The sequence below is a fragment of the Eutrema salsugineum genome, unplaced genomic scaffold (genome assembly GCF_000478725.1).
Source record: "Eutrema salsugineum unplaced genomic scaffold, Eutsalg1_0 scaffold_17, whole genome shotgun sequence".
Taxonomy (NCBI): domain Eukaryota; kingdom Viridiplantae; phylum Streptophyta; class Magnoliopsida; order Brassicales; family Brassicaceae; genus Eutrema; species Eutrema salsugineum.
The window spans coordinates 221,426-245,508 of record NW_006256852.1 but is presented as its reverse complement, the minus strand read 5'-3'; the positions used below and the strand labels follow the sequence as shown (position 1 = coordinate 245,508).

Genomic DNA, 24,083 nt, shown 5'->3' with positions numbered 1-24,083 from the left:
CGAATTATTTTTTATCAAACCGTCTCAACAAATACTAAGAGAAATTGCTTGGTTGATTGCTGACCTCTGAAACGTTTTGAAATAATTGGTTTCTAACAATTTTATGACTGGCTAAAGTTTGTTCAGACCATCCTAATTAAATGTTTTATCAAATCGTTTGTTTGGTTGATCGATGATCTTTGAATCCATTTCTAAGTATATGTTTTGTTCAACATTTTACTAGACGTTAATCAGGCAATCGAGGTGGCCTTAGCGTATAATAAAAGAATTGGGGATTCAATAATGAACCGGAGATTAGTTTTGAGATTTTTAATATGTTAATCCATCATAATTTATAATTTTAATATAATATTGTGTCCAAATTCCATTAAACTAATCAGTCTTAAATACCCACTGCTCAACAACGATCAATATCTAAACGGTTAGGCGATCGATTTTTTTTAACACAAAGTAAATATGTTGGGAGTATCTTTGCAAAGAAAACTTGATAAACCAACAAAAAATTGGTGTATTCAAAGGTCCAAAATAATAATAAAAATTACATAGAATTAGGTTCCATATTTCCATATATTGAACAAGAATAACAATATGTTTATGCTATATTTGAGCCGTCGCTCTTTGAAGCGATTGGTAATAATTATCGATCAAACGCAATAAAAAAAAAAAATTAATGATCGATAAGATATACTAAGATATGTTTACTCTTGTAGGTCTTCCACTCCCACCACATGCCAACTTGTTCATCCAGGCTGTCACTTAGCGAGCCTTGGACTTTTGTCCATCCATTTTCTTCTTCTTACAACACACAATGACACAAACACATACATGTCTACGGTCGACGTGTGTATGCACAACAGCACAAGTACAGAATATGGATGTATAGATAGATACATGCATGAAGCATCTACATTTTTGAATATACCTTATTGTATACAATTTACAATAGAAGGATATAATTAGTTATCTCTATATGCTGATCTAAATTACAACTACTATACCTGGTTTAACCCGCATTTTCCTAAGAACTGAGTTTGAATTCCTCATATCTTTTCCTAATTAAAAAGAAATAGTTAAGAAAAGTACATTTTTTAGCAAATATCAAAAGCGTTTTCATTATTGAATCCAATCATATGAATACTATCTAAACGTATATGAGTATAATAAATTAGGGATCAAATCATCCTTATCTTTCTCTATTAGACTACTAAGTACCACCAACCATTAATTAGTTGAGATTATTGTGAGTTGTGTGACCAAAATGTATGTGTTAGTGTCGGTTGTTAACCTAAGTATATAGTAAAAGAAAAGTATTAGACCAAAAAAAAAGTGTCTAGTAAAAGAAAGATTGATATTCCGTTGTTAACTCTATACAATTTTGATGTAAATTGTGTTTGTACGTATATATGTTGACCTTAGAACTCATTACAATTTCAGCATCTCATATTTGTATATATAATATATGCATATAATTTCTCACATATCTTGCGATCACATAAACGAATCATACATATATTAAATGTCGATAAATTTATTTAACAACCGATCATACATATACAAACGTCGATGATTATATATATTTAACAAAAAAATTAAGGTTTAAACATATAGTTACATAGAGAATCCAATTTCTGTCGGCAAATATACATTTTGTCAAAATGACTTATTAGCCAATCCCATCTCATTCCAACTAAGCCACAACTCATCACTAATTCTCATCCATATAAATACTTTTAACTCCCAACCTCACTTTCTCATCAAACTCAAACTTCAAACGCAATGGCCACCACTCATCTAGCTCTAGCTCCTCTCCTCCTCCTCCTCCTCCTCCTAGACGCCGTCTTCCTCTCCACCGAGGTAACCGCTCAGCCCGCCGCTCCCGCTCCTGGCCCTGCTGGTCCCATCAACGTCACGGCAATCCTCGAAAAAGGCGGCCAATTCGTTACTTTTACCCGTCTTTTGAACACAACTCAAATCGGAAACCAAATCAACATCCAAGTCAACAGTTCATCAGAAGGCATGACCGTGTTTGCACCAACAGACAACGCATTTCAAAACCTTAAACCCGGAACCCTAAACAAGTTAAGCCCGGACGACCAAGTAAAGCTCATTCTTTACCATGTTAGTCCCAAATTCTACACACTTGATGATCTTCTCTCAGTAAGCAACCCGGTCAGGACTCAAGCTTCAGGGCGAGACGCTGGTGCGATTTACGGACTTAACTTCACCGGTCAAGGAAACCAAGTCAACGTTTCAACGGGAGTCATTGAGACACGTGTTAGTAATGCATTAAGTAAAGAACGTCCTCTTGCGGTTTACGTGGTGGACATGGTATTGTTGCCCGAAGAAATGTTTGGAGAACGAAAGATCTCACCCGTGGCGCCTGGTCCAAAATCAAAATCTCCTGGTGTCTCTGATGACTCGGAAGATGAATCCTCCAAGAAAGCGGCGGCTCCGTCGGAGAAGTCTGGCTCCGGGGAGATGAAGGCTGGATTAGGGTTTGGTCTTGGACTTGTTCTGTTATGTTTGAAATTCATCGTCTGATTTTGGTTTCCATATATTTGTTTTATTGTGAGGGTTGTAATAAGAAATTTCTTTATTGAATATGATGCATGGATTGATGATAATTGTAAAGAAGAGATTATTATTCCAAATTGTGCGTATATGATCATAAATATTTAGCTCTACATTTGGTTTATATTAATCTTTAATAGTTTTTTTAGTTTACTTTTTTTCCAACTTCCAACTGAATGAATTACAAACTAAGAGAAAAAAACAGAATACAGACATCAAATCCAAAAACAGAGGAATCTTATAGTAACAGATGAATAGAGAAAGATTACAAAATAAAAATGTTAGACCCATTTCATTTTCAACTTTACGTGTTAAACAAGGGAAGCATTCATTAATGGGCTTAATAGGCTTAAGCGTCTTTCGTGTATGTATGTATGTGTAGATATAAAGTAAAGTAGACTTTAATGTCCTATTACTTTGATTTTGTTATAGTTTTGGGTTCCGTTTTTGGTCTGAAACCAAAGCATTTTCCTGAGTTGGTTAAGATGCAAGTAGACAAACAAACAAACAAAAAACCACTGTTCATGTGTGCCTAGTTTATCTTTTGAGATACTTGTTTGGTGTTATGTACAGGTGACAATTGGGCTTAGGGTTCTTCATCGTCCCATGGGAGACCGCTTGCCGCAAATTTACAGGACACTCGGTGAGAATTACAAAGACCGAGTTCTCCCTTTAGTCATCAATGAAACTCTGTAAGCAGTGGGGGCTCAGTGCAATGCCAGCCAGCTCATTATACAGAGAGAAGTTAGTATTTCCTACTCTAATGTTCTAATCTCAACATTTGTAGCTGCTGTGTTTTGTCTTGTGGTTTCAAATCTCTACAAGGGTGTGAGCAGGGAGATATGCAAGATTCTGACAGAGAGGGCGCATCTAGTTTCAACATTGCACTAGATGGTGTCTCCATCACAAGCCTCACATTTGGCAGGTAATTCGAAGAATCAATCGAGGCAAAACAAGTCGCAGCTCAGGAGGCAGAACGGGCTAAGTTCATAGTCGAAAAGGCTGAGCAAGACAAGAAAAGTGCTGTTACCGTGCTGAGGTGAGTATATCTATATATTTTAGGACAAAGTTGTGTGGGTTTTGTTTCTTTGTTAAATGCCGACTTTTGTGATTCACAGGGAGAAGCTAAGAGTGCTCAAACTCATAGGCGAAGCTATTGCGAACAATGATGCTTTCATTACTCTGAGGAAGATTGAAGCTGCCACAGAGATTGCTCAGATCGTAGCTAGATCGGACAACACGGTGTACCTCAGCTCCAATGATCTTATGCTTAATCTCCAAGCAATGAACTTGTAACCTAGCCCTAACAAGTATATAGCAAGAAAGAAAAAAAAAAAAGTCACTTTGAACAGGTTTTTCGTTTTGAGGGTTAGTTTTATTTTATCAATCCTGTTTTGCGGATTGGTTTAAAATGATCAAAAGAAGATTTGAAGAGCCATTACCAAATGTTAATCTTTCTTTTATAGATTACAAAAAGTATGAAGCTAACATATGTAAATCAAATCGTATCTAACCAAGAATCAAACTCATCTAAAACTTTGGATTTTCCAACGGAGGAGGACGATGAAGAGGTCTGGCTCTGCTGTGGTTTGATCGATACTGAAGTACTTTCGAGCAAATCATCAAGCACGTCATCAAAACCCGTCGACTTAAGCTTTTGATCAGATGGCTTCGCTGGTTTGTTGAATGGTTCTGCCTCACTACGAGAGTTGAGCAGAGAATCCAACTCATCTTCAAAAGCTGAAGATTTCTGAATGGATGTACTTGAGGCACTAGCCACTGAGTTAGGCTCATCACTATACGAGTTGAGGAGCAAATCTATATCAGCTTCAATTTCTGAAGATTTCTCTGACTGGTCTGTGAGTATTGGTATGTCCTTGACTTGATCCAGAGACTCAGCCTCCAAGACCGATGATTCTTCTTGTTGAACCGGCTCATTTAGCCTCATTGTGATATCTTTTGAATGACACGGTTCTTCATCGTGGCTCACATTTGATTGAACTGTACACTGCACAATCCAAAAACATCGAATATGTCAAAAACATAAAGCCTAATATTGTTACACAGCTAATGGTTTTGAACCAGTAAGTGTGTACCAGCTCAGGAGGCAAAACATCAGCTTCAATGTAGAGTCTCTCATGCAAATCCACTTTCTCTAGCATTTTCTCCAGTGCATTCAAGTTCAAGGAGAGGAACTGTTATCAATTAGCGCGAAAACAATGGTATTAAACCTTCATCTTAGCTATAAGATTACAAGAATCTTATTACCTCGTGGTTAGAAGCTGAGCCATCTTCTTCAACAATGAAGTTGTCATCTTCCATCCATGAAAGTATACCTTCCCCTCTAGCCGAGATCATAGATCCAACCACACGACTAAATTCATCTGCAAACATTTCATAAAACTTGAATCCAAAACAGAACAAAAACAACATTTGGATTCTTGGTTGAGACTTGGTTCGAGTTCTTCAATACCGTGTAAAAGATCATCTAACGATGATAAACAATCTGAATTGGTTTCAATCTTTGATTGAGACTCAGCTTGAGCTTCAGATATCAAATGCAGATAATCTGCTCCTTTGCTTTTTGGCACAATAACTTCACTCGTCGACGAATCTCCAGAAGCATTATCCAAACCAAGATCGAGTTCATCATCGTACCGGTCCCAATTCGACGGTAGTGCAGATACACGGCGAGATTGAACCGGACTCTTTGTTTTCAGAGCCCCGGTTTGGTTTCCTTGCGGCTTCTTCTCTGGATTTTTGGAAGTCTCTGTAACTCCTTTCGGCTTATGAACTGAATGAGATTTCTTGAAGTGATGTTGAGTGTGAGCTCTCTTCGATTTCGCTAGAGCTTTTGTGTCCATTGCAGAAGAATCTTTATAACAAAAAAACCGAAGCATTCTGAGAGATTGCAAAATTAAGCGACTGAGGAGAAAATTAGGGTTTCTACGCAATAATTCAATTTCCTAAACACCAGTTTCTAAGACGGTAGATTTCGATTTCTATTCTAAGAAAAGGGATTACCATAGTATAATAAACAATTAGGGTTTTATCAATCTCTTTGGTTAGTTCCTCAAAACTTTGAGATCGATAAAACTTACCTTTACTGACGAAAAAATGCAGCAAAGGAAGATCGAAGAAGCTTGCTTGGTAGGAATCTGAGAAAGAGCGACGAAGAAGAAGAAGAAATTGGCGTTCAATTGTTCATGGGGTCTGGAAACAAAACAAAAAAAGGAATGATGGAGATTCGATGAATACGATGGCGTTTTACTAGCGTTTAAATTGGGCCATAAAGCCCATTATTAAACGCACACTAAAATGACCCATTTAATATGTGTGGCCTGAAAGCAGAATTTCTACTTGCCTTGAATACTATACTACTAACATACGTATATACATAAAAAATAATACGATCTATATACTGGGCTATGGACATTCCACCCAAATTAAAGAATTTCTGATGGGGAATGGTGCACAATAGTCTACCGGTAGCTGATTATTTAACAGAAGAGGATGCAGAGTTGAACCAACATATCATATAGAGCAGGAAACATATTGAATCATATTTTGTTTCAATGCAGTCTCCGAGGAGATTTGGAAGCTTGTTCCAATTGATTCAAAATATGAATGAGATGCTCCTTTGTTCTCCTGCAAAAGACAACAAAAATTTCTCATCATTAATTGCATGGAGGATCTGGAAGATGAGAAACAAATTTATCTTTGATAATAAATAAGATTTTATCCTTTCGGTTATTAACAAGGTATTAATGGATTCAGTAGCAGAGTTTATAATTTTTTTTGTAAATATGTTTTTGTTTATATTTCATGAGTTATCTGAACTCAATTGTATATATTAACCTCTGTGGATTTAATATTTATGTGATTATATTAATATTGACCCATAAAAAATTATTCTAGTGGTGGCACTGAATAGATTACCAGCTCTAGAAAAAGTCAAAATCTTGGAATGAGGGGAGCAGTCCAACCAGTTCTAGCAACAATAACCGCATTCAAATTCAGCATCTCCAGAATACTCAAAAGGTTTTCAGAGTTAGTAATAAATATTGTTGTTTTATGGATGCATCATAGACATTGGCTGATGCATGTGTTGATATAGCCTGGTCTTTATATAAAGCCAATGGTCAGAAACTAATGCATGATAGTTCTTCTATTTAGCCGACTTAAACTCCATTAGCAGCTGAGTCTATGGCATTGCTGATGGCAGTTAAGGAAATCAGAAGACTGGCTTATGATGAAGTCTTGTTCGTTGGGGACCATTACTCTCTTCAACTGCATTAACGATTTGATCAATCTAAAGAAGAAGCAAGCATGGTGCAACCTGGAAATATCAGTGACAATAAAAGATATTATCAATATCTCATCTAAAGGGAACAAGTACGCGTACATGTATTTTAAATGTAATGCTGTTCAGGAAGTAGCTAGGGAGCAGGTTCAAATCTATAAGATTACTTGGTCAGTGTTGTAACTGATTGTATTTCCAGTTTGTTAATAAAATAGTTTGCCGACAAAAACAACAAAAAAACAGTTATATGTACATCTTAATATATATATATATATATGTCTAATATGGTATATATATGGGAACAGATACTCATTACTCATTAGTATTGTTGGAGGTGAAAATCGTATTCACGGTTTTCTCTAGTACAAACCAAGGTTCGCATAAATATGTCTGGCTAACGATGATGGTATATCGAGGGAATCGGGTCGAGCGAACTCCTGGACCGATCTAGACCCGTGAACATTAAGTCGGTGGAAACTTCCTGAAAGAATAAAGAAAGTTTTCAACCCAGAGAAAAGAAAACTCTTTAAATTCCAATATCGGAAAAAGATCTCCTCTAAGACAGACTTGGGATATATATAAAAGGGGAGAGGAGTCGACACCGAAGACACACAAAAATCCACCGAAACCTAGAGATTGAAAGCTAAAAATATTCTAAGTATCTGATTCTCTAAGTCCTATTTCGTTGAACGATCAGTTTGGAAACGAACTCAGTTGTATTTTACTCTGATATCAATAAAACCGAACTTTGATATAAATTACTGTTTTATCCATTTGTGTGATATTACATATCAACAAGTATCTTAATAGCTAATTACTAATAATTAGAGAGCATTGTCATAATCACAAATCAAATATATAAATTACTTTTGATGAGGCAAGCTTTCAAAGGAAAAATAATTTTTAGCCTATTTTCGTTGCTAAAAACACTTTCAATTTTTAAGTAATTATCACTAACATTTTTATTTTATGCGTTGCAAATTAACAATGCTTTTGCGAACCATAAATTATGGATCAAGGTGGATGCCAGAAAAGAAAAAACTATGGATCAAAGTGGACCAGTGTTTGATGACCATTTTGATAAGTCAGATAATTTATTCCTTATTTCTTCCTCTTTTTTTCTATTTCATATATTTTACACAGTGCTCTAAAACATGCTAGACGTTCGGTAAATAATAGACGAATATTGTTTAATTGTATACGCTTAAACGAGAATTTAGACTTTTTTAGGTATATATTAAATATATGTATTATTTTATTTTATAAAGTGAGTAAATTAAGATATTCAGTTACTCCGTAGCGCCTAAACGGGACCTAAATACCGTTTAAGACACGTTTCAAGATATTACCTACACGGGACCTAACTATATATACATAACTTCAATATTTTTTCATCATCTAATGGTCGAATCTAACAGTAAGAAAAAAAAGATGTTAACAACGACACAATACGCGAATTACATAAGAAAATAAATTACTTTTCATTAGTATTGTTATAAATATATTGATTATACATTTGAGAATAGCTTTCTCCTCAAGCTTTTTAGCTATTAAGTATTCATCTCTCTTAGAGATTTATCCCATTTGAATCACTTTATCCCTAATTTTCTAAAAATTTGTCTTTAAACTTCTCCACTTTATATAGGACTTTGTAAATGTAACATAATCTAGTGAGAGAAAACAAGAGATCTTTTATATTGTTTTTTTTTTCTCTAACTCTCTAAGTCTCTCTCTAAGTCTCTTTTCTCCACTATATGTAGGTGCGCTTAGCTTTGTAAATGTAACATAATCTAGTGAAAGAACACAAGAGATCTTTTATATTGTTTTTCATTCTCTAACTCTCTCTCTAAGTCTTCCTTCTCTAGTGTTTGCATATATACAAACAGCTTTCCAAAATTGTTTTTCATAATACGTTATCAATACGATTGTCTCCTTGCTCGCTCGTATATGGAAAACATGATCATCTCTCTGTTCCTGTTCGTTTGTTCATCAATTTGAAGGTAACATTTATATTCATATTATCATTTAAAGTTTATATAGTATAAACGGAATGGTAGGCTCTGCCTCCTCAAAATCTATGGTAGGCTTTGCTTCCTCCTTTATATAGTAGGCTTTGCTTCATCAAAATCCATGATAGGCGTTGCCTCCTCCTTTATATGGTAGGCTATGCCTCCTCAATTTTTTTTGTTATAATAAAGCGTAGTAAGCGTTGGTAGGCGTTGCCTCCTTTATATGGTAGGCTATGCCTCCTCAAAATCTATGGCAGGCGTTGCCTCCTCCTTTTTTTCTAAATAAGCTGTGGTAACATCTAAAAAGTTTTTTTTTTTTTTTTTTTTGCTAAATTGATAGTTAAAATTTTGTTATATAGTTATCATGTCAAATTTGGCAAAACTCGAGATCCCTGCTCTTGATGTGTCTGGAAACAATTACATGTCATGGGAAGTAGGTGCAAAATATATATAAGAAGAAACGAGCTTCTCAATACTATCGACAAGTCGAAAACGACATCAGATGAGAAAAATGCAAAATTATGATATTTTTGCTTCACCACATCCATGATAATTTAAAAGAAGAATACATCACGAAAAAAGATCATGCAGATCTTTGGCAGTCACTTAAAGACAGGTTTGATCACAAAAAATACGTGATCTTACCGAGAGCCAAGCATGACTGGTTGAATCTCCAGTTCCAGGATTACAAAAGTATTGGTGAACATAATTCTGTGATATTCGGAATCACCTCCAGGATGATGTTATGTGGAGCTGAAATAAGTGATTTTGATATGATCGAAAAAACTCTCCAAACATTCCATCCTGGAAATGTAACCCTGCAGCAACAATACCGGATGAATGAATACACCACTTACTCAGAGTTGATGCAAGTCCTTCTTGTGGCTGAACAAAATAATCAGCTCGTGATGTGAAACCACCAAATTCGCAGATGGCAAAATAATCAGCTCGTGATGGCAGAAATGACGCCACTCATCTTCATGTCACAGATTTTCTTGTTGATCCAGAAGAATCAACGGAAAGAAAACGACTAAGATCGATGTAACTTAGTGCCTTCCTGAAGAAGACATAAAAAAATTATAATTTAGTATTGCTTTTTCAATAAAAAATATAATTTACTTTATTAGTCTTTTGTTAAGAAAAAAAGGATGGTTTTTTGTTTGATGTAAAATAACTTTTAAAGTCTATGTCTCGGTTTAAGAATATATTTATCTTTATGATAATTGTGATCCAAAAGATGTCGCAGTTTGAGATTCAGGATGGAATACTTGTCTAGCAGACAGTGGTACGACACACGCAATAAGGACAAAAAGTATTTTTTCCTATCTCAAAATAAAGGACTATGCCGGATGCATGAGTACCATATCTGGTAATGCAAATATTATATTAGGCTCTGGAAGAGCAAGTTTTTCAATGCCAATGGGGACTAACTTTGAAGTGCAAGATGCATTATATTCCCCCGAGTCTCTTAGAAAATTATTAAGTTTTAAGGATATCCGCAGTAATGGATATCATATAGAGACTATGAATAAGAATGGCATTGAATATCTTTGCATTACATCTGGGAGTAGACATGTACTGGAATAATTACCAATGATGTCCTCCGGACTATATTGCACAAAAATAAATATGACTGAATCATATGTTACAGTAAAACCGAAGTTTACTTGTACATTTAGAGTGTGACATGAAAGATTTGGCCATCCGGGATAAGTCATGATGAGAAAGATAGTGCAAAATTCAAGTGTCCACCCATTAAACCAGAAGATTTTTCAATCGGAAGAGTTTTCATGTAAAGTATGTTCTCAGAAAACTCATAATTAGGCCATCGCTATCCAAAGTTGAGAATGAATCTCTTGTATTCTTAAAGAATACATGGTGATATATGTGGGCCGATTCACCCATCATGCAGGCCATTCAGATATTTCATGGTATTAATTGACGCATCCAATAGATGGTCACATGTTTGTCTATTGACCATAGGAAATATGGTTTTCGCAGGATTTATTGCCCAAATAATCAGGTTGAGATCGCAATTCTCTGATTATGCATTAAAGAAAGTTAGGCTAGACAACGCTGGTGAATTCACTTCAGCGGCCTTTAATGACTATTGTATGTCACTGAAAATCGATGTTGAGCAACCGGTTCTACATGTTCATATACAAAATAGCATGGCTGAGTCTTTGATTAAACGGTTGCAGTTAATTGCAAGACCATTAATATTGAGAACAAAGCTCCCAATTACTATATGGGGACATGCGATATTGCATGTCGGGGCATTAGTCCATATGAGGTCAAGTGCATATAATAAATATTCCCCAATATAGTTAACATCTGGCAAGGAGCCAAATGTGTCCCATCTCAGTATTTTTGGATGTGCGGTATATGTCCCGACAGCCCCACCTCAAAAAATAAAAATAAGGCCATAGAGGAGATTGAGAATATATATCGGCTATACATCTCTAATTATAACTAGGTATTTTGAACCAGTAACGGGAGATATGTTTACGACACGTTTTGCCAATTGTTATTTTGATGAAAGTGAATTCTCCATGTTGTGGGGGAGGATCTAGAGAATCCCCAAAAGATATCACATGGTGTACATACAATTTGGCTTATATTGATCCTCCTACCAATCAACGTGAGGTGGAAGTTCAGAAAATAATACATTTACAAAGTTTGGCAAATCAGTTACCTGATGCATTCACAGCTACGAGAAGGGCGACAAAGTCTTATATCCCTGCTGCTAATGCTCCATCAAAAATAAATGTTTGAGAACAATGTATTGATGGGAATAGAGCAAATGAACCGCAGGTTCAATTAAAGCACGGGAGACAAGGTTCCAAAAGAACCAAATAAAGAAAAATGTCCAGAAAAACCATATAAAGAGGTTTGTCCAGAAGACAAACCTGATACTGAAAAATATGAGATTTTCATTAGCTTCGCCTATCCCAAAGTGGGACATTATGGGTAAGAATCGAGATAGATGATACAAATGGAATGTTTTCTTTTTTGATATCTAGAGAAATAGATCATGAAGATGATCCAGACCAAGGTCTGGAAGAAATGGCAAGAGGCCATGAGAAATATCTTTGGACCTATAGTCATTACACCTGAAGATATAATGCTAGTTGTGTGTAAATGAGTCTTTGTGAGAAAGAGAAATGAGAAAAATGCTAGTTGTGTATAAGACCTGGCTCGTTGCACTAGGCTTTACTCAAATACTGGGAATTGATTATGAAGAGATATTTTCTCTGGTTATGGATGTTGTCACATTCAGGTACTTAATGAGCCGAACGATATCTAAAAGTTTAGAGATGTACTTGATGGATGTGGTGACTGCATACCTATATGGTTCATTTGATAGTGACATATACTCTCTCTGTTCCAGATTAGATGATGTTTTAGGAATTACACTCTTATTAAGAAACAATAAATATGTAGTTACTTTTTTGTCTTTCCACTTTCCAAAATTTTTTTTAACCCACTACTTAAATGCTCTATATAATCATTATGCATGAACTTTATAATACTCTATCACTCGATATATTGGTTTGTTTAGTCATTCTTGATTTCTAATTTTACTTTTTATTCATTTTCCAATAAATGTGCTGTTAAGTCATTCTTGTAAAATGTAATAGCATTAAATTCTTCCAAAACATCATCTATTTTGGAATAAAGAAAAATCTTAAAACATCATCTAATCTGGAACAGAGGGAGTACATAAAAATCCCAGAAGAATTAAAGATCCCAGAAGGATCAAAGATACCAGAAGCATCTAGGGAAATATGTTCAGTCAAATTACAGCAATCACTTTACGGACTAAAATAGTCTGGACGCATGTGGTATAATCGCTTAAGTGAATGCTTGTTGAGTAAAGGATACATCAACAACGTGATATTCCCTTGTGTATTTATTAAGAAGTCTGCATCGGGATTTGTAATCATTGTTGTATATGTTGATGACCTGAACTTAATTGGAACTCAAAAGAAGATTGATGATGTACGAACTCATATGAAAGAAGAGTTCGAAATGAAAGATCTTGGAAAGACAAAACTTTTTTCTAGTGCTCCAGATAGAGCATTTCCAAGACAGAATATTTGTGCATCAAAAATTACACCAAAATGGTGTTAAAACGCTTTAATATGGATAAAACGACTCCTTTGAGTACTCCAATGCTCAATAGATCGCTTGATGTTGACAAGGATCCATTTCGACCTTGTGAAGATAACGAAGAATATTAGGTCCTGAAATACCTTGTATGAGCGCTATTGGTGGATTAATATACCTTGCAAATTGTACTCGACCAGATATAGCTTTTGCTACCAATCTATTTGCAAGATACAGTGCATCCCCTACGCGCAGGCATTGGAGTGTAATAAAGCACATCTTTCGTTATCTATAAAGTACGATTGACTTAGGCCTATTTTATTCAAGAAACTCCGAGGTTGGTCTAGTTGGTTTTGCAGATGCAGGATACTTGTAAAACCCGCATAAAGCGCGATTACAATCAGAATATGTTTTCACATTTGGTGGAACGGCGATCTCGTGGCGTTCTCAAAAACAGACTTTGGTCGCCACTTCTTCAAATTATACGGAGATTATTGCACTTCATGAAGCATGCAGAGAGTGTGTGTGGCTTATATCAATGACCCAAATATTCAAGAATCAAGTGGAATAATCATAGATGAAGAGCCCACAAAAATATTTGAAGACAATGTTACTTGTGTCGCCCAAATTAAAGAAGGTTATATCAAGAGCGACAAGACAAAATATATCCCTCCAAGATTTCTTTCATATACTCAAAAACTCCAAACAAAACAGGGATATCGATGTCCAATACATTTGTTCAAGCAACAATGCAGCAGATCTCTTCACAAAGGCGCTTCCTACTGCATTATTCAAAAAATATATTTACAACATTGGAATGCGTCATCAATTAGACTTGTGAAGAGAGGAATATATGTCTTTTTCAGGGAGAGCTTTATTGCACTCTTTTTTCTTTTTCATGGTTTTTGTTCCAAATTAACGAGTTTGTCCATGATAAAGTTTTTAACGATGCAGTGCACACTGCGTCAATATAAATGAATAATCAAGGAAGAGTGTTATAAATATATTGATTATACATTTGAGAATAGCTTTCTCCTCAAACTTCTTAACTATTAAGTATTCATCCCCTCTAGAGATTCATCCCTCTTGAATTACTTTGTCTCCAAGTTTCTAAAACTGTGTCTCCAAATTTCTCCAATATATATAGGTGAGTTTGGCTTTGTAAATGTAACATAATCTAGTTAAAAAAACAAAAGATATTTGATATTGTTTTTCATTCTCTCTCTAAGTCTCTTTTTTCTAGTGTTTGCATATATGCGAACGTCTTTCCGAAATTGTTTTTCACAACAAATATGTCTATTTTAGTATTTAAGAAAAAATGTTCAAGAAATATTTTCAAGATATCTATATATATAAAAAAAACTGGAGGTTTCAACTCAACAGAAATTATTATATAGCATATAGACGTGGAAATCATCAATGAGAATTGAAGATATAAAATTATGTGTGCATGTGACACAAATAAGAACCACTTTTATGTTTAGAGATATAACTCTATTTCTCGATTAGAACTAATTGTAATAGATAGCCCGATCGAGTCTCTATCAACTTTGTGGAAAAGATTGGAGAGTGTGACTTTATCTTTTAGTTACTTTTATGACCCATTAAAGAGAATCTTAATCAAGGTCCCATTTCAAATTTTCACAGGAAGTTCCATGGAAAAGTTAGCTTGTATAGAACCACTACTGGTTAAAATATAAATACAATTCTTTCAAATATATATATATATATATGGAAATACAACTATTTAGCTGTGAATGTTTTGTATTACTCGGTTCCTTAGGGGACCAAGAGTTATATATTTGCAAAAAAAAAAAAAACTTGCGACTTTGAGATTTATTTATGGGTCTTCTTGTTATAATGTTTTGACTACAAACTTAAATGAACATGGGTAAATTTATGTGTAACAAAAATTAACAAAATTAACTACGCCATGTAAATAAAATTACATAAAATATCTAGATCCATTATCAAAATGTCCATCAAATTATGGTAGTCCAAAAAAAATTAAGACCAGCTATCCATTTAATGTATGGAAAGTATGTAACCGCATGTATAGTCAATTAGTCTAATCAACCTTAATCATTGGTCTATATCTATACAATTTTCTTAGCACAGTGTCGGATTTTTTTATTATAGAATACTGTCTGATCATGTAATATTAATGAGATACTTATAACGTTGGTAATAGAAATGGAAAACAAAAATAAAATGTTTCTTTCGTCTTGTAATAGTTGTCTATAGTGACTGACCTAATGTATTGGATTGGTCAAAATGGGAGTAAAAACAAGAACAACATTATCATACACTAGGTGACATATGTATACTTTTAACTCTAATCGTATCTTCTTTATTTGATATATATCGCCAAATTTTAATGCCATGAATCTAATCCCTTGTCTTCTTTGATATGTCGTCTATCGATCGCACCCTCTTCCATATATATATACTTTATACTTATCAATATATATATATATATGTATATACTTACACATGTATATCATAAATACACAATATACATAGTTATAGGTACCAACCTTTACCTTTGAACTCCAATTTTTGAACTCTAGCTAGTTCTAGTCAAAATCTACAAAACAATTTCTCGCGAGCATAAAACTTAACGACCGGTATAACCGTATATATTTTACATATGGTGTATATGTATTTTTGTATAGTGCTTTTCATATTTTATTTAAATATATTATTGGCACTCTTTTATGTTTATTTTATTTTATCTCCCAACGAACGAGGCAAAATCTCAAAGGGATGTCTGCATTTTAACCTAATAATGCATCTGCAAAAAAGTATATATTCTTCTACTTTCTTATGAACCAAGAGCATGTGGTATATCTGTAATGTACCCTTTAGATCCACATCTGTCTTACTTTGCAATTTTATGCTATTTTTACATATTTTTATTTAACAAACTACAAATATTCAAACACAAGTTAAAAATTGACCCAAGATAACAAAATAAACAAAAGTTAGTTTATTTTTGAAGTAAAAATCTGAAAATTTGGTTAGACAACTACCTTATACTATATAATATATGTGATTATTTAGATCAAATTCGATTTTTTTCCAAGGATCGATGTTAATCGATAGGAACATGATGTTCACCGATATATATCAACATACACGTTTATATTTTTTTAAAGAATTATGTCTAGGAATCTTTATTATATATCATAGAGCAAAGGGAGCAATACTATATATTATAAAGTCTCGAAAATTGTAGGAGAATATTCTGGTGCCACCATAGTTCAAGAAGAAAAATCCAAAAATTAATAGTAAAGAAAGTATCACCAGTCTTAACATTAAAAAGGACACTCTTAAAAACATCATTACATTATGATTAAAGTTTAAATTATACTTCAAAAGAATTGTTAATTAAGTCAGCCCACAAGCAGTCGACTTCCAAAACCTTACCTGCCTTTTGTCAGTTCTATGTCGCATGCACCTTTATTCTTTTTAATTAAACCATGATAATTTCACGTCTTAGCTTAGGGCAAAAATACTTTATTTCGATTTAGTTGATTCCTATTTGTTCGAGGATCGATAAAATAAAACTTTAATGCAATCAGTTAAATTATCCTCTTAATTAACGAGGTAAAGACATCAAAATAGTTGATATATGTACACTCCACTGACTGATGCACTACATCTATATGTGTTCGTTTTTATCATGATCATGCATAATAAAATTGTATATTAACATGAAATTAAATAAATTATATGAAACAGCTGCTTAATGTACGATTAGGTAGTCGTCGAATAACATTACAGCTATAGTTATTGAGCTGATATCAAATTGTGAAAGACTAAACAGTTTTAATTTGTAGATTGGTTAGGTTTTTTTTTATCAAGAACCGCTTTCATATATAAAGATTTTAAGCCAGACATCTAGAGCTTACAAGTTAAAAAAAAATAAAAAGAAGATAAAACAGTTTAGGAATTGGGATAATTAACTGTCAAAATGTAATGATAATGTAATGTAGAAGCTCAGTTTGATGATATTCCAAGTTAAGTGATTTATAGTCGCATGAGATGGATAATAACTTCGCAAAGATAGAATCTCAAACCAATATAGTTATTGTTATGTTTTGTAGTAGATATAGATTATAATTTTTAAATCTCACACATATATATATATATATATATATATATTGTAAGGACATATCTCACTTTTTCAAAAGAAAAATACGTTTTGTTACTTAATATCACTTTCTTAAAGAGAAAAGGGTGAAATAAAAAGAGAATGGATGATGTCAAAATAAAAAGGAGAATGGAGAAAAAATATTATAGAAAAAACATGAAAAAATAAACGCTTATCTACCATTCAATAAAGTCACCAAAGTTTCTTCTCAAATTCGCAAACAATATTCATAAAGACAAAATGTTAGGTAATAAATAAATAAGTAGGCGAAAATTAATGTAAGAGTTATATATGTTCTAAAGAGTTTTATTTCAGCTAGCTTCATCGTAAAAATAAAATTTCAACATTTCATAAAGAAAAATTTTATGTCACGGTCGAACGGACTCTAAGTCTGAATGCATCTCTAATTTTATCTTAGGTCTTTTTTGTCGTACGTTGTTGGATTATACCTAAAGAGCACGTGCATGGGTACACGTGCATTGCAGACTTTGTTCGACAAACAAGAGATGTAACCATCACCGTTAGATCTGTTTTACTTCTTTGATTCATATAATAGATGAATATTATTGACCAGATTTTCCAACGAACACACTATTCAGCTTATGGTTTCGGTACTATACATGACTACATGAGTCTTAAACAGTCAAACTTCACAAATATTACACGAGCAAATATCTTGAATAGTATCCACACTCAATTTATTTAATTTACTTTTCTCTCTTTTGAAAGATGATAAGTCTAAAGCCCAAACAATATTCTTCTGTACAGATTTAACACTTGAGTTCTAAAACTATAACCTTAAAACCAACAAAAACATAAAGGTACTTAATGGGATTGATCTAGTTAACCATGTTTTTTTATTTCTTTAACAGTAACGAATTAAATTTTTTTAACAATATGTCAAAAAATACTTTTTTAAAAGGTAAAGGTATTTTTATTTTTCGTCAAGAAGGTTAAGTTAGTTATAACCTTTATATTAACCTTTATATTAATGTTTAATGATTTTATACTGTTGCAACTATATACATATATATTAGTTAGTAAGTATAGTTCATTTTACTGTAAAACTTTCAGATTACAAAAAATCATTTAGTAAGAAAATAAATTTACACTAAGTTAGCAAGAGCATGTAGGGACAAAAAGTAAGTAATTATAGGACAAGAAAAACACGAAAAATGGAGAAGAAAGGGCAACACAAATAACAGGATAATCATTCCAAATAGAAAAGGCAGAAATATTAACTTTCTATGTGTCATAACGCACTTCCACAGGAAATTCAAATAGTTTAAATTATATTCATATGGTTATGCATCATACAACATCAAATATGTAATTTTATATCTAATTAAAAAAAAAATCGATTTGTAGCTTTCCAAATTCGAGATGAGCTGTTAACAAAATATTTTGTTAAGTAACAACACCAAAAAATTGTGTTAAGTTTCAACCAAAAAAAAATTATTTTGTTAAGTAAACAACACCAACATATTTTGTTAAGTTTTAACATAAAAAATATCTGGTTAAATGCCTATTAAAAAGTGAAATTGAACTACCAAAGATTAGGACGTGAATAATGAAAACAACCACCAAAGAAAGATTTTTGTCTAATAATATTATAGTCAAATAATTGATATATAGTGAAACTCCAAATACAGATTGGAGTCTAGCTATAATATATTCGAGGCATGCAATTTTTCTTCTATATTTGCATCTTTATATTTTTAAATTTTCATTTGCTCTGATGCTATCACTTTCAGCTTATGATTTTCCACCGCCATCCACTTCTGCCCTCTTAAAATAATCTGATAATTGATGAAGAAAAAAAAATAACAATTAACCTTTTATTTTAGTCAAGATGGCTGCAACAGTTTAACAGATCAAGGTGCTCATACACCCACACAACCCAATATATCTTTGTCTTTGTTATTTTTCTTCTTATTCATATAGTTTACTTGCAGGTTTCTTAGTATTTCTAATCTCTCTCTTATATTACCGTTTTGTCTCCTTCTCCTTTCTCCTTCTCTCTCTCTCTCCCTCTCTAACTATAAACAAAAACCTACTTTTAATTTCTCTTACAAGTGAAGTCAAGAACCAAGAAGAAGACATGACAGGTGAAGTTCTTCAGACAGTCTCTAGCGGATCCGGATTTGCTCAGAGTTCATCAACTCTTGATCATGATGAATCTCTCATCAACCCTCATCTTGTTAAGAAGAAGAGAAATCTCCCTGGAAATCCTGGTAATTATTTATTTTAAATCTAAGCTTGATCATCACCTACAAAGAAAAACCCTAGAATCTTTTTCAACTTTTCCTTCCTATTAATAATTTTCTTGGTTTTTTTTGTTCTGGATCTTGACCTATATCCAAACTATTGTTTTGGCTACATGAGTTATATATATGATCATTAATTGGATATATATTTGAATGCTTAATTAAAGTTTAGAAGATGAGGCTATTGTAAATTTAAAAATTGCTATGGTCTATAGAGTTCTTCTCTTAGATATTGTGTTGTTTCTTATTATTATTACCCCACAAAGAAAAGCAAAAAAAAAAAAAGAATATTACAAATTTGATTAAAATACATGATCCAATCCAAAACAAATATTCAGCGTTTTCCTGTTTGACCTAATAAATGAAACCAAAAATCTTAATGATCTACATAGATCCGGAAGCTGAAGTAATAGCTTTATCTCCCAAGACCTTGATGGCTACGAATCGGTTCCTATGCGAGGTCTGTGGCAAAGGTTTCCAAAGAGACCAAAACTTACAGCTTCATCGCCGAGGACACAATCTTCCATGGAAGCTAAAGCAGAGGACGAGCAAAGAAGTGAGGAAACGTGTCTACGTTTGTCCAGAGAAGACTTGTGTCCACCATCACTCTTCTAGAGCCCTCGGCGATCTCACCGGAATCAAAAAACATTTCTGTAGGAAACACGGCGAGAAGAAGTGGAAGTGCGAGAAATGTGCCAAGAGATACGCTGTTCATTCTGATTATAAAGCTCATTCCAAGACTTGTGGTACTAGAGAGTACCGTTGCGACTGTGGCACCATTTTCTCCAGGTATGTATTATAAGTATATATGTATAGATGTTGTCGTTTATATTAATCATGTTCGAAAGCTATTCTATAGTAGCTGCTTTATTGTGTCTACATCTTCTTCTTTTAGTTTGATTAAGTTTTATAAGTATGACTATGTTTTTGTCATTTTCTATGTGTTTTGTTTGTCTTCTTGAAGTAGGGTAAAGTTTCTTGCTTGGGAAATGTTTTTTGTTAGTGTGATCATTGTGACAAAAAGGGTACAAGTTTGTACTAGTAACAATGATGAACATATAACATAGGTAGATATAATAATAGATACATATACATGTGTGTATGGTTCAAAATGGTAACATTATGTTTTTACTTAATATGCGTAAAACCATCAACTCATTGACAAATCAATGAATTTTTTTTATTTTTACGTAATTTTGTACTTAGTTTTCTTTTTTTTTCATCAAATTAAAACTTCGATTTAAAGCATTGAGAGAAATGTTGATTAATTTAATGGTGGTTTTTGGTTGAAACAGGCGAGATAGTTTCATCACTCATAGAGCTTTCTGCGATGCGTTAGCGGAAGAAACCGCTAAAATAAACGCAGCGTCTCATCTCAACGGTTTAGCCGCGGCTGGAGCCGCAGGAATTAATCTAAACTATCAATATCTCATGGGAACACTCAACCCACCGCTTCAACCATTTGTACCGCAACCGCCAACGAATCAAAACAACAACCATCATCATTTTCTGCCGCTACCTCCGTCTTCCTCTTTCTTTCACTCTCCCTATGGATGGGACAAGACATCGCGCCGCCACAAACCCAACCCCAAGATTATGACTGGGTTTTCGGAAACGCTAAGGCCGCGTCTGCAACGTGCATTAATAACAACAATCACGATGAGCTCATAACACAAAACGCAAACGCGACTTCGACCACTACTACTGCTACTAATTCTCTCTCTGTGCCTTGTTTGTTCAGCAGCGATCAAACACAAAACGCAAACGCAAACGCGAATATGTCCGCTACAGCGTTACTTCAGAAAGCGGCTGAAATCGGCGCCAATTCGTCGACGACGGCGATGACCACAGACCCGTCGACGATTCTCCAGAGTTTCCCGCTAAAATCCTCCGATCAAACCGCCACTTATGATTCCGGAGAAAAGTTCTTCGCTTTGTTCGGATCTAACAACAACATTGGATTGATGAATCATAGTCATGATCAGGAGATTGAGAACGCTAGAAATGACGTTACGGTTGCGTCTGCGTTGGATGAATTACAGAATTACCCTTGGAAACGTAGAAGAGTTGATGGAGGAGGCGAGGGAGGTGGAGGAGGGCAAACTCGGGATTTCCTTGGGGTCGGTGTGCAAACGTTGTGCCCTCATCCATCGTCTATCAATGGATGGATTTGAAACGATTTTAAAGTTTCGGGGGTAATGCTTAAATAACGAAAAAGGACAAGGAATCTTTTGTAATTTCCACCATTTTCTAAGAACGCATATGGTAATGGAAATGTTTTCTTTTAGTAATTCAAGGTTTTTTTTTATTAAAATGTGATATTATCATCAAGATTTATAGATCATGTACGTTACGTATTCATCGTATGTTTCCAAGAAATGATCTTTAGGATATAGTCATATAGAAAACAAGACATTCAAAATCTTTGAATTTAACTATATATTATTCCAACAAAATATATCCAAGAAATGATCTTTAGGATATAAGTAGGAAATAAGACATTCAGAAATCTAATGAATTTTGATTATATTACAACAAATCACGATCGGTATTAAAATATTTTTAAATTATAGTAAATTATTCTCATTTAATTAACCCAAAAGGAAAACAAAGTTCTTATCGTTGGTGGAAGAGTGATTCACATATATATTGGGTCAAAGAATAAATGAATTCAAGGAAAAATTGGGTTTATAAGCATATTCGGTGCAGAAGATAAAGTGAAGATCCATGCATATTCTCCATTAAAGAGTAGAAAGGTCTTAAATTTGCTTCTTGTATGCAAAGGATATACAAAGCTAAAAAAGCATAGATAGAGTGGAGAAGTGGTGGGGACAATGAAAGGTGGAGACTTTTGGAGCTCAATTATTTAAATCCTAACCCTAACGTAACTCAAAGGCAAAAAAATTATACTTTTAGTGGAGGTAAAGAATAGAAAAAAAAGAAAGAAAAAGCTTGATATTCCTAGCTTAGGCTTTTTCCACCTTTTACCTTATCTCCCTTTTGCTCTCAAGAAAATAAGATTCAGTCTCATTTATTTATGCATGCAATACTTTTATAAATATAAGAAAAAAAGACAAATTCTTTTTGAACAAACTTTGAGTTTTCTGCCAAATTGATCTACAATATGAAATTTGGTCGATAACATCATATAATATAACAAAAAACATAGAAAAATTAAGGTCTATTTATTAACAGTATTTTATACTCTTTTCTGCTGTGTCTTGTATAAATGCATTATTTCGGAGAAAGGTGTAAGATATATGCATGACATAATTTCGAAAAGGAAAATAATGAACACTTCTGATTGATGAAAAACAAACAAAACATTTCTGATTTGACCCAATAAAAGAAACATGTAGGGCAGAAAAATTCCATTGTCCATTTTTTCGTTGCCGTCAAATTTTCATTTTCCATTCAAGACAAAAGTATTAGCACCAACTACCAAACTTTAGCTTTTGCTAGTGACATCCTTTTTTATATCTTACTAATAATGCTTGACACTCTAGAGTTAACAATGGTTAAACAATATCTATAAAACATACCTCTTTAAAAAAAGATGTCTATAAACATACTTGAGTAGAGAATGATCTATATATCGAAATGTATAAATTATGCACCAACATATATACGTTTTAGATTATACATACAATCAACTCGAGAATCGAATTATTCTGTCAAAAAAAAAAAAAAAAACTAATTACATTACTGGTTTGGTAATCCACTAAGGAGCTCTAAGCCCAAAGTAAAGCCCATTTGTGAATAAAAGAAAGCCCTTAAGGAAATCACACAAAAGAGTCGGAGAAGGAGAGAGTGATTGGGTGAGAGAAAGAGAAGACGAAAAAAAAATGAAATTCACAGATTCTCCGGTGATCGATCTGACGGTGAACGGCACGCGACTCTCAATCCAGCAAGACAATGGCTCGATGCACGTCGGAACCTCCGTGTGGCCATGCTCTCTGATCCTCGCCAAGTTCGCCGAGCGGTGGTCCACGGTGGACTCATCATCATCATCGTCGTCTCCAAATCCATACGCCGAGCTCCTCGATTTCCGCCGCCGTCGCGCCGTCGAGCTAGGAACCGGATGCGGAGTCGCCGGTATGGCTTTTCACCTACTAGGTCTAACGGAGATCGTGCTCACCGACATCTCTCCGGTCATGCCGGCGCTCAAACACAACCTGAAACGGAACAAGGCGGCGCTTGGGAAATCCCTAAAAACCTCGATCGTTTACTGGAACAATAAGGATCAGATCTCGGCGCTGAATCCGCCGTTCGATCTGGTGATTGCGGCGGATGTTGTGTACATCGAGGAATCGGTTGGGCAGCTAGTGACGGCGATGGAGTCGCTTGTGGCGGAAGACGGCGCGGTTTTGCTTGGTTACCAGATTAGGTCGCCGGAAGCTGATAAACTATTTTGGGAGCTATGCGACGTCGTTTTTAAGATCGAGAAAGTTCCTCATGAGCATTTACATCCTGAATACGCATACGAGGAAACTGATGTGTACATCTTTAGGAAGAAGGTGAAGAAGAATCAGATTGTATCAGAGTAAAGCCAATTTCGTTTTCTTTCAAAAAAATCTTGTATAGTTTTAATGTTTTTTTTTTCTTTTAATTGAATGCAACTTTTCTCTTTGGCATTGAAATCGAATTATAGCTCAAATAATTTATAC

General features: G+C 34.1%; 4 protein-coding genes and 1 pseudogene across 4 annotated transcripts; 4 read left to right on the top strand and 1 right to left on the bottom strand.

Annotated features, from left to right (window-relative positions):
- Positions 1–1,759: 1,759 nt before the first annotated feature.
- Positions 1,760–2,679, top strand: LOC18020683 (fasciclin-like arabinogalactan protein 13). Its single transcript, XM_006403073.2, has one exon. It carries the CDS (start codon positions 1,777–1,779, stop codon positions 2,539–2,541), a length of 765 nt encoding a protein of 254 aa, XP_006403136.1. The 5' UTR covers positions 1,760–1,776; the 3' UTR covers positions 2,542–2,679.
- A 296-nt stretch (positions 2,680–2,975) lies between these two features.
- LOC112087584 lies at positions 2,976–3,867 on the top strand (annotated as a pseudogene).
- A 116-nt stretch (positions 3,868–3,983) lies between these two features.
- LOC18020682 lies at positions 3,984–5,812 on the bottom strand. The gene is made up of 5 exons (XM_006403072.2): positions 5,673–5,812; positions 5,045–5,446; positions 4,840–4,955; positions 4,668–4,766; positions 3,984–4,579 (listed from the first exon to the last, which is right to left on the bottom strand). The coding sequence occupies exons 2-5, from the start codon at positions 5,433–5,435 to the stop codon at positions 4,070–4,072; spliced, it is 1,116 nt and encodes a 371-aa protein (XP_006403135.1). The 5' UTR covers positions 5,436–5,446; positions 5,673–5,812; the 3' UTR covers positions 3,984–4,069.
- A 13,327-nt stretch (positions 5,813–19,139) lies between these two features.
- LOC18020681 (zinc finger protein NUTCRACKER) lies at positions 19,140–21,703 on the top strand. Its single transcript, XM_024157505.1, is given in 4 exon segments — positions 19,140–19,383; positions 19,809–20,205; positions 20,712–20,952; positions 20,955–21,703. Coding segments are annotated over 4 exon segments (1,407 nt in total). The 5' UTR covers positions 19,140–19,250; the 3' UTR covers positions 21,591–21,703.
- A 1,423-nt stretch (positions 21,704–23,126) lies between these two features.
- Positions 23,127–24,083, top strand: LOC18020680 (protein N-lysine methyltransferase METTL21A). The gene has a single exon (XM_006403070.2). The coding sequence runs from the start codon at positions 23,262–23,264 to the stop codon at positions 23,961–23,963; it is 702 nt and encodes a 233-aa protein (XP_006403133.1). The 5' UTR covers positions 23,127–23,261; the 3' UTR covers positions 23,964–24,083.

Coding starts and splice junctions, on each gene's coding strand:
- LOC18020683 (XM_006403073.2), top strand. CDS start 1,777: ATGGCCACCACTCATCTAGCTCTAGCTCCTCTCCTCCTCCTCCTCCTC.
- LOC18020680 (XM_006403070.2), top strand. CDS start 23,262: ATGAAATTCACAGATTCTCCGGTGATCGATCTGACGGTGAACGGCACG.
- LOC18020682 (XM_006403072.2), bottom strand. CDS start 5,435: ATGGACACAAAAGCTCTAGCGAAATCGAAGAGAGCTCACACTCAACAT. Junction 4,956..5,044: donor GTTAGATGATCTTTTACACG/GTATTGAAGAAC, acceptor AAATGTTTGCAG/ATGAATTTAGTCGTGTGGTT. Junction 4,580..4,667: donor ATGTTTTGCCTCCTGAGCTG/GTACACACTTAC, acceptor TGGATTGTGCAG/TGTACAGTTCAATCAAATGT.